We start from the raw sequence: 17,029 nt of genomic DNA on the forward strand, positions 1-17,029 counted from the left end.
GCCTAAACTTCTGACAGGGTGTTGGGATACCTGGAACTCAATCCAAACGGGCTATGGAGGTATTGGTGACATCCCATGAAACCATGTTTTCACATTCCTTATTTTTGTTACTTCAGATTCTAACCAAACTTGAGAACAATATTAAGTTCTTGCTGGGATTCCCTTTAGACATTTGAATTCAGGGACTTTTCACAATTCTTACTCTTTTGCTTACTTATGTAAATCATACTTGCAGAGACATTCTGTCTCTATTTATATTCCCTGGATGTAAGTAATTAGTGCAGTAGAACAATGTTCTTATTAAATGAGTGGTAAGTCATTGAGAAGCACATGACCTCAGAAGTTAAATGGACCATTTATATGTCCATAAATATATCTATATGCAGGCAGTACCAAAAAAAACTTCAATGACTTGGGCTACAGCAGAGTTTTCACAGGAATAAACCATTCAAATCCTGACAGTCGTATCTTGAGGATCAGGTCCTTCTATATGATACAAAGCCTGGTTTGGCGGGTTTTTTTTTGTTTTTTGTTTTTTTACTTCTTTTTTGTATTGTACAGTAAATTATATTTGAAATGTCTGTATCAACATCTGAAACAGTCAGCCTGCATTCCCCAACTTGCAGCTGGTCACTCTCCCCCCACCCCCATCAAGTGCATCAGTAAAGAGTTGTTTTTCCATTTCAAGTATTAAATAAAAGCTAATCACTACAGAGGGGTATTTACCGTTTCTCTTTCTGCTTGTGTGGTTCCTTTGTTCCTTGCGTGGCACCACTAATATGATATTTGCATGTTGTGACTAGCCATCTACCAAAGTCCTAATACCATTTCAATGACAAACTCGATCTAAATCTATCAGACCTCTCAGTAAATCAGACATCCAGAGACACATGTTAGGGAAAGACACCTTATGTTTGTCAGTTTTATTGAAGGCGTTTCAAACATTCTCATTATCACACATTTCAGAAAACACATTAAAACAAAGGGTTTCAATCCAGCTGGTTCATAGCTTTGTCTATATATAGCTTATGAAAATATTTAGAAGTGCAGCAACATCTCATTTCATTCTTAGTTCTGGCTAATGAGAGTGAGCTGAAAATTCATCAGTAAGCAAAGTTCTTGAATGTTGAAGAAAATATATATTATATATATATACATATACAGGAAGAATTAACTTAGAAAGAATGATTAGTAATACAAACCAACCCTTGGCTCATTGAGTGAAAAAGAAATCATCATGCAAACCATCAGCAAGCAAAGGTCAGAGGTCGTTAGAGGCTCAGAAAAGGGGTTTCCCACATTGTCCCTGCAGCAGAGTCACAGTTTCCAATGATCACTTTTGTGACTATGCAACTGGGCTCATATTACTAGCTGCAACATCACAAAAATGACACTGGCAACCGCTAATTAGCTGGCAAAATAAGAATTTGTCCATTTTTAAAGTGAGCAGTGTTAGTAAATGCCATTGCACACAGCGAGAAGTGATAGCATAATAGATATATATTTTAAGCAAAGCCCTCACATGTGATGCTAATTATCTTTTAGCTTAGCAGTCCCTCTTTAAAGTGTAAATGTGCTCCCTCTGGGCTTCAGAAATATTTAATGACACATATCAGTGCATGACTAACAAGCTAGTCCAGAGCAATAATGATTGGTCTATTGTTCAAAATGAAATTAGGACTCCAGAAGCATTTAAAACTGACCAGTGGTTTCCTTAGTAGCCTCACCTCTCAGGGACTGTCTTTTGTACAGATTTGTAAAGTATATAGAATGATATCTTTTTGGCAATTTATTCCTACATTATGAAAGTATGATAGATTATTCAGCAAGGTTTAATGTATTTGCTAGATGCAAAATCATCTAAATCACTGTCTGATACACAGTAAGAGAAATGTAAGCTTTCAGTTTTCAAAGAGACTTGCAAAATTTACTTCAATAAAAAATGTTTAGGTCCATATTTCCACAGACTCTGGGCAAGGTAATTTTGGGAATCCAATTTTTCTTGGTGATGAATTATAAAAAATAGAGGGTTGGTTATGTATATGCTTAATTTCATATATGTATGTGAATATATAAATATACACACATATCCATATATATATACAAACACACTGAATGCACATAAAAACATAGATAAGATTAAAAGAAATGAGAGCAGCCCCTTCCTAGCACTACCCTACCAAGAGTATGGTAGCACTGTCAGACATTTTTCTGGGGGCTTTATGACTCAGCTGTTGTAATCCAGCAGAGTCTGTACTTTCAATAGAAAGCTTCAGGTGCAAAACATGTATTGTATAAATGAATTTCAAATACATTATTTTAGCAATAGTGCATTAGTTTTTTTGTCATTAAAAAAGAACGAAAAAGAAAAAAACAACCTGAAGATCAGATGACCAAGAAAACTGAGATTCATAGACCAGCTATTGTGCATGCCAAAATTCCTTTTCAGGCGGAATTTTACTATGCATTCAGTACTATGAGTTCATTGTACAAAATCTGCACGTAGCAAATGATTACAGTACCCTACGCTGGACTGTGAATACATGTGAAATGAACACTCAGAATTCAATTAAATCTTAACAGGTTCATTCCCTTACTGGCTTAAAATACAAAGAATGGCAGCTCTGCTACTTTTCTCATCTAGTTATCATTTTTCTTTTTCAAAGTATTGCACAACACTTCTTCCACACGGCTATTTAACCCTTACACAATGTCACTCTAAGAGGCGCTTTCCTGGCGGCGTGAACTGTGACTTACTGTAGATCTAATCCTGCAGCTCACGCAGGGACCTCAATCCTTACTGAAACGAGTCAGAGGAGAGGTGCTCTGAACTTCAGATGTGCTGGCTGTACAGGCTCATTTATGCTCTAGTTAGAATTGCGAGCAGATTTCCCACTAACTTTGAAAAGAGCAAAGCCGGATGTTGCACCAGCTCTGTGCTGCAGCCTCACACAGCTTAATGGAACCGAGTCACAATCCTCACTACAAAAATTCACTACAGGCAACTTCCTCGGTGCCACAAGCAAAGGGAAATCAACCTATAAAAATCATATTAAAGTTGAACCCAGAGAAGAAAACCTTGAAAATTCAATTACAATTTCAACTCCATTCTATGGCTGTGCTTCCTTGCTCCACTACTGCTTTTGTGTTGTGACTCTGTAGTATATCCTTACATCCTCACCTCGCCATAGCTCCAAGTGACTCAGAGCAGCTGCACTCCATTACCTGACCTGCACCGTGTGAGATGTCTCTCTGCTTTGAAAAGCCTTGCAATACGTACAAGAATACCGAGTAGATGAAGGGTGGCATTTAGCCCTAAATTTTTAAGGGTAGAATTTTGCCAACAGACAACTGTGCAACCAGCTCCTGCTGGCTGTATGCCAGCTCCTCCCCTCGGGTGCAGATGCACAACTTTGACTTGCATCAGTCAGAGCTCCCAGCACTCGTTGAAAGAAACAAGTTTGGATCTTTTGAGAGCTGAGCCCTGTATAATCACTTTGGGGGGCTGTAGATAATATTGTAGAGCAGAGAGAACAACACGTGATCCCACAGGCCGCTGGCGGATGGAGCACCAACTCCCCAAACCTCCTGGAGATTCTTTTCATTAGTCATAAGCGCGTCGCTGTGGATTAGCTGGTACACGCTAACACCTACACGTGATGCACTGGGCACGGTTTGCAATCAAATGAAGATTATTTCGCTCCAGTATTTATCATGCATGGCTTTAATTTTCAAATTAAAATTTAGATAGGCACAGCAAACATTAGAGAAGGTGGAAGGTGGTGAGGACTTTCACAGCTTTTGCCTTTGTATATTTGTATTTTAAAGCCACATTGACTTTCTTTAGAGTTTCAAAGGGTACCCTTTGTCAACATTTTCATCTGCTTTCTCAAGTTTCCACCTTCCTGCAGCCAAAGGTCTGCAGACCTCACTGTTGGATCCTTATGAGCAAATGGTACCATGGGAATGATGCTATCACCATACAACTCCATTGTGATTCTTTTTTTAAAGCTCACACTTTCTAATTTACTTGTGAGAGTCCTGATATAAGGATCTCGGGGGAGCCACACGAAAAGCCTGGAAGTTGCAGAAATGATAAATACTTGAAAAACAAAGAAACACAGAAGCACTGAGATTATACAAAGGGAGGAAAGGTATCGATCTCTAAATGCAAAATGAATATGTCTTAAACCCAGGCAACATCTCTGTGTGAGGCAACGCTAGACATCAACCTACTGACGATATTTCTCTTGGTTTAGCATTGTGGCATTATAGGCTGAGGAGCCCACTTTCAACCCAAAAATCTTTAAAGGGAAAAAAAATCACTAGTTCCTCAGACCCGTATGGTGTAGCAGAAGCGCCATACTTTGTGCTTTACCTGCGGAAATCCAGAAGGGATCTGGTGGAAGCAGGAGCCCTCTGATCGTTCCAGCTGAGGAAGTGGAACTGGGTCACTGTGCGGGTCTCGTTGGTCTGCAGGTTCTTCAGGTAGAAGCTCCTCACGAGGAAATCCTCGCACCAGATGTGCTCAGAGACAAGATTTACCTACACCCACAGGAAGGAACAAACGGAGATCAGCGATTCTGGTTGCAAGTCATGTCTCCAGGATTGCAGGTGTAAGATTTCTGGCATGAAGAAATTGCATGAAAATTTTATTTTTCTTAGCAAATTGGCCAGTATGAAGGAAAAAAAAAATAATTTAGCAATCAATGTAGCTGTCAGAAAGGGGTTAGCTGCTATTGCTCTTGCATTGAAAATATAAGAAAAATCTTGACAATTTTAGTGCAAAAGGAAAATTCACTGAATTATATCTTTGTAACATTATGTGAATACAAAAGATATTTTGTATTGAAAATGTGTTAGACTGGCAGCTCCTTTCTTTTCAGAAATGTCCACAAATGCATTGCCCAGCCCACTCTCAGTGGTCTTAAAAATCTGAGTTGAATTCACATGAGAAGTAAAAATTCAGTTTCTTTTGCTATGAAGAAAAATAAACATTAAAAAATGCAGGTTATTTGCAGGGCTCATCTTTTCAGAAAATGATTTTATTCCCATTTTAGTTTAAATAACAGAATTTCTTCACAATTTCTCCACATTTCTTCATATTTGGCATTGTGGCATTATTTTCTTCCTCTACACAGCTGGACCACTGGAAAAATCTGACAGTCATTGTCAATGTTGCATTGCAACATAACTCGTGATATTTTGGGCTAGAAATGCAAAGCAGAAAATAAAAATATATATTTGTTGTTGTGACTGAGGCAAGAGATAAAAATAGATAGGATTAATTACTACAGCAATATAGAGGTTTTTCTACAAAAATTTACATATGGCTATCCTAAGGCAAAATCCACTAGTTCTAAAAATACTATTTTCATATAAAACACAAATACACAATTTCATATATCAACCACTTGCAAAACCATTCAAAATGCAAACATTATTGTCCTTTTTAATATTGCAATATTTCACCCATTATTTACTATACTTTATTCGGTGGAAAGCACCTTGCTGTTAAAGCTGCACTCCAGTTTTTTTGCAAATACAGAACTATCCGAAGGCACACCAAATGTATTTCAGAGTACGCAGCTCGACCTTCGGGTTAGAGCATCTCCAGCGTCCTTCTGCCCCTTATGGAATCAGCTCCTGCACTTACTGTCACGTTTGCAACCAGAAATTTTGTGCAGGTACCTCGTAGATGTGGTAGAGGTTTGACCCTTCGTCTGGCCAATAGTGGTAGCACTGTTTGACTCCGTTTTCCACGAGGGGTGTCAGCATGACAATAACGACACAGCCGTTCTCCCAGACCATCTGCAGACAAAGAAAGACACCGTGGCCACATTGTGACTGCCTAATTACTGCGTGACATGTATAATTACTGCACTCAGACACACAATCAAAATTTATTCCATTCACAGGAAATTTATTTCATTTTCATTAGACACTTTTACTCTGCAGCTGCTTTCAAATCCCTGAATAAACTGGCACCATATTTTGCAGGCGTCCATGAAATATTAAAGAATTTCCTGCGATTTCAATTCAGGTCATCCCCAAAATCTCTCCTGGCTCCCGGTACCACGTTCAACTGCTTTTCTGTCAAACTTTGAGATCCACTAAAGGAACACTGAAAGGTGCTTGAAGAACACCCATCTATTTAAGATATGATATTTAACACTGAAGCAAGCACAGACCTGCTAAAGTCACATGTACTGAAACCTGTTTGTGTTCTCAACCCCATGTCTTTTTTCAGTTTGTCAAGTAGCAAAAGCCATTAAAGTGCTGCATTGCTGAAACGATTGTAAAAGTTGCATCTGAACAACAGTAATGAAGAAAAGGCAGAGAAAATTCAAAGTAAATCTTTTTCCAGGAACATTTTGGATAGAGAAGTCATACCTCCAAATGCACATTTATAAAAGAATCATTGCAAATGTGCATTACTTTCTTTTTCCTTCTTTCTTTCCTTTGTCTTCTTTCTTCCTTTGTCCCTTTTTCTTTAAATTTTCTTTTTATTTTCCTTTTTCTTTCCCTCTTTTCTACTTTATTTTTCTTATTTTTTTCCTCCCCTCCTCCTTTCTCTTTTCTAGTTCTGTTTTCCCCTTTTCTCCCCCCTTTTATTTTTTCCTGGAGGTAGAATGAAAGTCCAACTTGTGCTGCAGACAGTGCACTCACAGAGCACAGGTACAGCAGAAGCAGAGGAAAACAGAGTATATTCCTGTCAGCATGATCAGTTAATAATTTAGACCAGCCACAGAGGAGGATACAAGAATCAAGCACATCCTCAACTAAAGGATTTGTGGATGTCTCTCACAAACAGCAAACAAGCAGAGATGCTCTGGTCTGGCATATCTCTGTTCCAAACAGCCCATGACTGAACAAAAAGGCTCCTATGAATTAATACCAAGCAGCATAATCACTAAAAACTGTTATTATTATGCTGTACATTGATGTTATATTTGCATACAACTTTCATTGTCTTTTTGCTAGCATATAAAATTACTAAATGAAGAGTAAACTGCTCTTTTTGTGAAGGGTTATGTTTATTTCACAGAAATATTTATAAGCAACTGTATTGACATGTAAATTTTGTCAACAAAAAAGGCCTTTGTCTAAACTGTGCAAAGATGAGATGATACATTCAATTCAAGGATTATTTTTTAAATTACATATCAAATAAAAAGGTTTCCCATTCATAGATAATGATGTTGTCTTCTCTTTTAAGAATAGCTTGCATATAGAGAAACAAATGATGTTTTTCTTCCCTTATTTCATTTTGCAGCATAATTAAAACTACTTTTAAAACGGGCTTAGAATTATTTAGAGAAATGAATCTAGGGTTTACAAAGAATAGGGTTATTTATCATTTTGAAAAGAATTGGGGTAAAAAATTACAGTGGAATTTAAGAATAATATTTTAATTTTTTAACCCCTTAAAAAAGGTTTTTTTAAATAAAAATGTCTGTAATTTTCTCATCCTCATGTTAAAACCTCACAATGCCACAAAACCATTTAAACATACTTTAAAATTATAGACACTTCACAGATAGATGTATGTTTATCATTGTATCTTTTTTGTACTGCATTTGTTTCAGGCCACAGCTGGAAACCTTCTTTATATGTAAGGAAGATGATACAGATTTCTTTCATTCTAAAATAGTTTCACCTTTTTCAGCCAGCAATCAGACTAAGATAAGAATTCAAAACATGCATCTTACTTTAAAACTAGCCCCACTAAATCAGTACTTTCATCACATAACGATTTAATGTGCCTCTAGAAGGTATAGAAGCTCATTGAAGCCATTACGAAAATGAGGAGAAACACAGTTTTTATGAGTGTAATAAAAATACAATGATCTAGACCATAAACTAATCATCGAGCACTCTGCTTGTGCCACCCAAGTGTAACATTATAAAAGCCCACTCATTTAGAGAGGAATCCTTACAGTTTGGCAACCCTGTTCATTGGTTCAAAGACAGAGCATTTCATTAGAGATGGGCTGTCTGCATCTCTGAAGATTTCATTAAGCATAAATCCAAATGAAAGTTAATTTAAACAAACAATTTCAAAGTTACTCTGGGGTATAATATTTCTTTTAGGTCATTGTGTGAAAAGTAGAAGTCAAATCTACTAAATCAAGAAGGCAATACAATCTAGTGCCTTCATTCCTCTTACAAGCAACTGTCCCTACATCTCCTGTGCTTACCATTGAGATGGGATTTTCACTAAGGCTCACCACCTGTGACTGGAGGACTACAGCATTTTCACTGTTTCCTTGCTGATTTAAATATTAGAACATCAGCTTGGTATCTATTACCACGTATTTCCAAATAACTTGGAAGCAGGATGAGTCAAAGGCAGCTCACAGTTTTACACTGTCATCTGTTTACCTCCTCATCTTTCAGCAATTGGTGGGGTTTTCAGAAGCTGCATCTCCCAGGACTTCCCACTTGGCTATGCTCAGTGGCCAGACACACTCATAAACTACAAAGTGGCCCAAGAAAGTGTCTTGGTAAAGAAAGAATAGGTAGCCCAGACCTGGTCTGCATAATCCTAGCACAGCCTCTGAAGAAGTGCCTGTGGTTACCAAAGAGACATTTCAGCAGGCCTTGGAGAATGGAGGAAGAAGTTCAACTGCAAACATGCAGTAATTCACATGTTTCTGAACTTTGTATGCTTGCACAGAAGAATAAAGAGGACAGCAGCTCCACAGAGCACAGGCTTTTCTTTTTATGTAGCGCCCAGCAAAATTAAGCCGTAGACTCTAAGTTTCTACAAAAACTAAATATATTTTTACATATATGCATCATATAATATACATATGTATATATTTGCAGTATATAAAACTAATTTTATTTTATTTTACTTTTTTAAAATCACAGCACAGGCAGGCTCATATTTGTAATTCATGCTAATACTTTCAGCAGAAGAAGAAATGTTGACTGGAGTCCTGTGAAAGCCCAAGTTCTGTACAGGAGCTCACTGCAGAGCCTGCAGTGCATTCTTGGCTGAACAGGGAGGACACTGCATGATTTTGTATGATATGTCCACCTGTAGTCCTAGAGAATTACATGTTAATGGTCTTTAATGAGGTTCTGCTGTATGCATCATTCTCAGAACACTTCTTGGACAAGAATAACACCATCCTGTTCCATTTGCTGCAAATTAAAGGCTGAATCCTGCAACCCAAAGATGAGCAGAGCATTTGTGATCCTCAGAATTCCCTGTTGATGAAATCCACTAAATGTAGAGACTTCATGCTGTGGTTATCCAGCACTGCCAGCTCCATATAAAAGGTTTCCACATTGGGATGAATTATATTTAGTAAGAATTACTTGAAAAGAAGCACAGAATTGGTTTTTCATTTAGTGAGAAAAACAAAGTCACAAATAGCAGAACCAGTGTTACAACAATGCCAGAAATCTGATAAAACATCAGTTTTTGATAGTTTATACTTTAAAATATCCTTGTTTACTAGCTTGTAAATAAAATTGTTAATATGAACCTCTTTTCTTTTTCAGACAATTCATCACTTTGAAGCTTCTTTTTATAATAAATGATTCTTCTCAAACTCCTTTTTCAGCCATTTTTGTGATGGGGAAATGACAAGATACGAGCCCAGACATTCTTCATTTAATGGAGACTAGTGGAGAAGTTTCTAAAATGCAGTGATTTAAAAGTAGAAAATAGATGGGATAATCAGTTAAATTGAACCAGATCACTAAGTATAACCTGCAAATCACACCAGCTCTCTGGGAGAGACCTCAGCAAACGACAGAATTTACTTTTTCAGTCTTTTAGTCTTCCCATACAATTGGTATAACTGGTAAATACAAAGACTTGGAAAAGCAGATGAAGCAGCAAAGAGAACCCAAATAATTTCTGATAATCAAAACTCAATATGAATAAACAGGACTCCTAAAAAACAACACAGGGTGCTAACCCTTGCTGCATCAGATAACATTCATCCCATTACATATTGTGAAAATAATTAACTCAACTGTGATGTCTTTCAAGCTTTTAAAAAAAAAATAGGATCTTTTAACTAAAGTAAAAAATTTGGTTGAATTTAGATTTTTGTTACCAACTTCACAATTACCAAATTCACCAGTCAGAAAGTCATACAGACTTTTTTTATTAAATATTTTGTTTGTAAATGACATAATTTTCATATGAAATGGGTCAAATCTGGCAAGGTGAGAATTGCCATTTGTAAATCATAACGGTGCCTGAAAGTTAAGCAAATCTGTAGAATGAAAGATTAACGGTCAACAATCTGTACTTAATTAAAAAAGTATCTGAGTGAAGCTGCAAAAATGACTTCAGAGAGAACCATACATAAATACACACTTGTATTGTGTCCCCTTCTGCTGTAGCAGCACTTATTTGGAAGCCATAGGGAAAGGCAAATTCAAGATGACTGTATGTGTTGCAATAATTTCCCTTTCTGCTTTCTTATAGAGACATAAACTGTTCTTATTCTTCTCAGTAGACTCCTAACAAGCCTTATTATTAAATAATTTAATCATGAGCTTTGTTTAGAGCTGCACTGCTGACAAAACCACATTAAGGAGCAAAAGTCCACCAAAATCATTAGAAATTAGCTTTTCCTTTAGTATTGAAAATGTGGAAACTAAACAATAAAGGGCTACAAATTTTAAGGGACCATTTCTAAGTACCTTCTCCAACCAGAGTCATAATTAGAGGGAGCATGGTAAAAGCAGACTCCTTCACTGAACGTTTATGGAATTTCTAATGCTATATTTATTTCTTATGGCTTGGCAAGTTACTAGAGCTCTAGGGGCCACTGTTCTGTGCCTATGTCTCCCTTGCTGTTTTTCCTTTATTAAATTAAAATATGCATATTTTACACATTGAATTGCTTTCTGTTGGTTTTCATCTGCTCTTCTGTCTGAAGGTGAGAACTAATTAGACATGCAGGAAGTCCCATTCCAGGCAAAGAAAATAAAACTTGGGAATCACAACTGCTTGAAAGCACGGTGTCTGCACAGAACAAAATGCAGAAGAATAATTTAGTCTGTAAATTAATTTCAGCACTCACAAAACGTGATGAACTGGGAGAACAGAAACCAGCATTTAGAGCAGACAAGGGTTTGGTACAGTTGTTCTTACTCAGCCCATGGGCTTGGAACACTGATTTTGCTGGAAGACTCATTCAGCAATGGGGACATGGTCTCCTGCTACTGGGATTTGCCCTTGGAGACTACTGATGACTAATCCTTTTTACAGAGGAAACAGTCAACTGACAGTATTTTGTATTTCTTTTGCTGAATTCCAAAACTGGAAGAGAGAAGCAAGTGTTGCTGATGAGACATGCAAAGATTTGTCATGTCCTCAAGACTGATTCAGGAATCAGTTCTTAATATGCCATTGTGATCTCGGAGGAAACTAACAGTCAATTTTTTGGACTGATGCAGTCAACTTACTCCTGAACAGGGGTAGAGAAAAGTAAAAATATTTTTAGATTAAGAAATGCAGGACTGGGGCAACAAAAAGCAAATGGCAGTTGAACTGCCTGGCTCATATTAGGGCTATGGACTTTACTCTTGGGACCCCTTCTGCACTTTACATTTAACAGTCTGGCAATAAAATTAAAAAATAATCAAAGGAACAGAGATGAAGTTTCCCCAGTCGCTATAGCCACAACAGTGCAAACCTCCACTCCAGTGAGGTCTCTCTTTCTTTGTCAGCAAGAAACGGGCAGCATTAATAAGAAGGCTGAAAGGCATTTCCAGTTGCAAGACTACTTCATGTACTGACAAGTAGTGGAGGTAAGATGGATAAGGAAAAGGATGGGTTTGACTCAGAATTGTAGGATGATGAAGCTTTTCCTTGCTTCCTAGAGGAGCATCCCAGCCACAAAGGGGCAGCACTACCTGAAATCTGCCTTCCACCTCCTGTCTGACTCGGTGCTGCTCATGAGTGATGTCTGCTCTGTTGTCCTTGCCAGACTGAAGCATTGGTGGATCTACCCAGCCTGAGCTACAGATCTGTTTAGGCAAAACCCATGGAGTTTTCTGGTCTAAACTACGAGTGTGTCCACTACGAAGGTGGACTGTATTTAACTTACTCTCATGACTTACTGCTATACATGCACTGTACCTTACCTAGCATTTGCAAAATGAGGAAAATCATATTTGTCTAACCCTGCTGCAGAACCTCAATAATGTTCAGATAATGATTAATTGTGTTCTTCATGGAGGGAGGACATCACAAGAGCACAACAAATGCTTACAGAACTATATATGTGACATATTATTTCATTTTCCAAGGCAACTAAAGCATGGCATGAAGTGCTTGTTCCCTCCCCCTATTTCACTTAATGTGCTAAATTAAAAAAAAATGTGAAAATGCACTTCCCTCCAAAAAGAAGGAGGGGAAAGAAGAGCAAATGTGGGTAGATTTATGAAAGAAAGGCATTATATAGAGTATTTTTCAGAAAGAAAATTTATGTCCTCCTACAGAAATGTTCATTTGGAGATGACAAATCTTAGCAGACATGCAATTTATAAAACCAGCATAATTAAGAACAATTTTTCAGTGAAAGGACAGTTGGTTTTAAGTATCCTAACTCTTAGAAATAGTTTCTTGCATATTATCATCCCTTGCTTCTTAGAATACTTTGCAAGTTAAGACATGTACTTCATGTCAAATATTTGTGGAATTATAACCCAGCACATACTGAAAATAATAAAATTTTATGCCTCCAGAATTATTCACAACATGGAACTCCTGCTGCGAAAACTTGTTATAGATCAGAAATGTTCTACATCCTCTTTCTTTTGAATTATGTTCAAAGAGATGTTGAATTTTAATAGCGCTATGTGAAAGAGCTGAGTGAAATCTCACTGAAGCTGCTGGACAAAATCATCACCTTTCATTCAAGATAAATGTAAGAAACAAGCAAACTCTTTTATGAAGCCTGATAACTGAAATTACAGAAGTTATCATCAAAAACAAGAGAAACATGAAGCATATGGACCTGTGAGTTTCTCTAGAAATTGATATGCTTAATGCAGAGAGAGAGCATTAATCAAGGCAAGATGATTAATCCCGATAAGCAGCATAAATGTGTAAAAGGAATAAAGAAACCACCAGCACAGCTCGACAAACTAGCATTGTGATCCTGGTAGAAGAAAAGCTGAAAGAGAGGTTGGGGGTAAAACACTGGGTGAATGAGATTTGGAAAATAGAAGTTATTGACTGTTATTTGATTCTGTCTTTGTTCAAGGAAATAAAACTCTGTTATTTCTTTGTAAATAAAATGGAACTCTATCAAAGCAAAACCCTGTCCTGAGGATGAATTTTCTTTCCAGCTGAGAAGAAAACAACCCACAGCCCTGACAAATTGTTTAACCACTCAGGTAAAAATGGATTAATTCCATGTGAAGACAGTCATCCAGTTTTCGAGAAAGGGAATCGTGAGGTGGAATTCCCACTGAACAAGAATAGAATCAATGAAGGATGTATTTCTCAGAAAGAGTAATTGGTAAAAAATGAAAACAAGGCCAGATAAAATTAAAAGAAGACTTAAATCAGCTGGAGGCTTTTCAAAATTAATTAAAGTAGTGGCTGGAAAATTTCCAGAGTGGTCCAAGAGATGACAAGCGGGTAGAGATGAAATCTCTGCTTGAGCCGCAAACACAGAGCATCCAGACAGATTAAGAAGCCCTGTGGCAAAACAGATCAATGAGATGACTGACAACACAACTCCTGCAGGCTAGAAAGTTTTCAAAGGAATAGGTAAGCCAGGAAAGTTGGAACTAACTTGGCACTTTCTAACTTAGAGAAGCTATGCCAAGAATCTAAGGAGCTGGAGAAGTAAACTGGAGGGACACAGATAACCATGGAGGCTTTTTGCCATTAGAAAAGTCAGTGTAAGATTGCTGCCTTTGTTATCATTATTTTTCTTACAGTATATACAAATTCTAACACCATTTGCAAATAACCAACATCCAGGCATTTGGACCATCTCCAGCTCAAACATAGTGCCTTTGAAAAAAAAAAACTTTGAAAGCTGGTCTTTCAGGTCAACTTGGAAACCCAAATGAATAGAAACTTTTACAGAAAATTCTGATACTAATGGCCAACTCTAGTGGCTCAAATTAAATGGTACTGAAGAACGATACCTGCTTCTCCACTCTACCAAAAAGACTCAATCTTCCAAGAAGTGGTCACTAGTGAGATAAGTGGAACTGGTGTCTCTTCAAACCCATAGTGGTACTAGGCTTGGATCACACTGAATCACACAGAATCACTGGGCTGGAAGAGACCTTTAAGATCATCAAGTCCAACCCAGCCCTAACACCTCAACCGTGGCACCAAGTGCTACATCAAGTGTTTTTTTCAACACATCCAGGGATGATGACTCCACCACCTCCCTGGCCAGGCCATTCCAGTACTTTATCACCCTTTCTGTGAAAATCTTTTTCCTAATATGCAACCTATATTTCTCTTGGTGCAGCTTTAGGACCTCACCTGTACTAAGAATGCTAAACTACATGAGCCTGGGCCAAGCACTATCAATGTTGTATGAAAATGCTCTGCCTAGTTTGAGAAAGCAAAGGCACCGAGCTAACTATGATCTTTGTTTGGATCTGGGCAACTCGAATACAGTAAATGGGAATTTGTTTGCTAAGTGTCTAACAGCACTTGCACTAAAATACTGGGCACTGGATCAACATAACAGGTTTTAGAGGGGCCTGCCAGTAAAACTAGAAAAAAAGATTGCCCAAAACTAAATTATCTGTTTGTTAAAACCTACAAAGTATTGTGACATTCCACAAATCCATTCATAGCAGGCCAGACTACTTGCTGCTGTAGAGGTAGTCACTGACTGGTGGGAGAATATAATGAAAGCTTGAGAGAAAACTGGTCGAGAAACTATATCTGGAATAAAAGCATGAAATGCAGACAGCACAGATCAGAAGCAGTTTGGATTTCATTGTGGATATCAGCTGTGTTGTGAATAGCAAGAAAGTTGCCTTACACTTTCAGGTAAAGCAAATGTTCTGTAGACAAGAATTTTTTAGAAGTCAGCTTGAAAAGCCTACAGGAGTGGAGACAATTACAACAGGTTCTTGCTGGGGCAACCTTTCAGCCAAGACACAACGGAGTGGCTGATGCCCACTGTGCACCCTGACTGCTGGGAATCTCAGAAGCCAAATCTCTGCAAAAATAGGAATCAATACATCCAGCAAATATTGCCATGGAAGGTGGTGTCAAGCTCCAAGAGTTTCTGTTGGACTTGCTAAAGCATGACATTGTGCATTTAGACATGGAACAGCAGAATAGTCCCAGATCCCTCTGGAGGCAGTTGCTCTTCTCACTATCAGTCAGAAAACTGCTTCACTGAGCACAAAAAGGGAAAACAGAAATGCAACTCTGCAACAGCTGGCATTAAGTGGAGGAGGGAGAGGGAGGAGAACCACTGAGAAGATGTATCAGGAATGAATAATTGAATCATTAAACAATCCCTTGCGGCAGCATCATGGAAGCAGCGCAAACAACAGAAAACTGTATCCAAGTAAATATCAACTGATTGTGCCCTGACAGGAGTTAAGACTATTTTCCATAGCAAGTTCAGGTTTCCTGTGCTTTACATTAAAATAGGTACAATTAGGTGAAAATAGAAATTAACTTTTCTTCTGCAACTCGGCATAAACTGCAACATATTCAAGCCATGGCTTTTGACTTGTAGACTTCTTTATTTTCATGGTCATGGATGCAGTGTTCTGCAAGGAACTCATATCTCTTGGCCTGTTTACTACATCTGGTTGACAGCCTGGGCTGTGTAAATGGTCTGGGACAAGAACTTGGACATTGAATTGTGATTGGCAGGAAGTTTAAGAAAAGTGGGTCATGGACCAAACCAGGACATTGGCATAGGTAGATTGTTATGTTGAAGTGACAGACATCATCAAAATAAATTTCAAAAAACACCTTTTCTATGGAACCTAACAGAAGAAATAGTAAAAGAGCATCACATCAGAAATGCACACAGGCAAACTCAAACCAAAGCTGAACCACGGCTCCCAAACAGCTTTTGGCGAGATGTTTACAGCAAATCTGGTGGGGGGCTGGAATGAACTTTCACTGATGGATTACTGGAAGAGAAATAGCAAAAGCAACAGAAGGAAAGTGAAGACTCTTTCACACAAAATAGCATGAGGAAAGAAAGTAAAGAAAGAGATCTTTTAAGCATGAAGTGGAATGAAGAAGATGGCGCCACAGAACAAAGTTGTAGTCTTTGCGATCGTGCAAACAGGGTGCCTAACCTTTCAAACTGATTTGGGAGAAATACAAAAGATATCCTTCATACTATGCTTGTATGATTAATTCTGATTTCTGCAATGCTTACTCAAAGTGGGCTTTTTAACTGCTGTATTTAAAAACAAGAACATATATTCTTCAATGTGTAAAGGGGCATATACAGGTCAAAGTACACACAGTGTAGATGTACAAAAATTAAAAACCTGGGCCATAGAAATCATAAAATGTCATTAAAGAATAGCTAACATACTATTTGATTTTTCATGTGTAGCTTAACAAATACATTTTCAAGTATCATGCCTGTTAGAAGGAATCCATTTACCAAGCAAAAAAGATCAGTCTTCTCAATTTTAGCTAATTACCAAACAGTGAAGACAAAAATCACAAGCTACTTGAAAATTCAAGCCAGACCAAAAGCTCACCTGACTTCAAGCAGAAAGCATTTGCTCTGCCCTTCTAGAAAACAGTCCCAAAATATCTTGGACTGAGCACTTAAATATCCATGCACCCAAAATTCAACAACTTTTTTGAAAATGTCCTGATTACTCATCAGAAAAATCGTGACATGAAAAGAGTCTTCATTTGAGATCCGTTAATAATTTCTAAGGATAGGTCAAGTGATGCAGATGAAGAGATGACTTCAACAGATGCAAGCTCCTAAAATACAATGACACTTCTGAAATTGTCACACAGACATTCTCTTCTCTTCAGAACAAAAACTTCTAAATTCATAATGCAAAA

The 17,029-nt window shown here is 37.7% G+C and overlaps 1 protein-coding gene and 1 non-coding gene across 3 annotated transcripts in view; both read right to left on the bottom strand.

Annotated features, from left to right (window-relative positions):
* Positions 1–17,029, bottom strand: part of PTPRN2 (protein tyrosine phosphatase receptor type N2) — a 667,249-nt gene that overhangs the window by 28,596 nt on the left and 621,624 nt on the right. For both annotated transcript variants that reach the window (XM_032747124.3, XM_072925319.1), the window contains 2 exons: positions 5,692–5,811; positions 4,379–4,545 (listed from right to left, as the gene is read on the bottom strand). In XM_032747124.3, coding sequence (XP_032603015.3) covers positions 4,379–4,545; positions 5,692–5,811 — 287 coding nt within the window. The remainder of the gene's footprint in view (positions 1–4,378; positions 4,546–5,691; positions 5,812–17,029) is intronic.
* Positions 1,322–1,393, bottom strand: MIR153-1 (microRNA mir-153-1). Its single transcript, NR_049076.1, has one exon. It is a non-coding gene; the product is annotated as a microRNA mir-153-1 (primary transcript).

Source organism: Taeniopygia guttata, chromosome 2 (assembly GCF_048771995.1).
Source record: "Taeniopygia guttata chromosome 2, bTaeGut7.mat, whole genome shotgun sequence".
Classification (NCBI taxonomy): Eukaryota; Metazoa; Chordata; class Aves; order Passeriformes; family Estrildidae; genus Taeniopygia; species Taeniopygia guttata.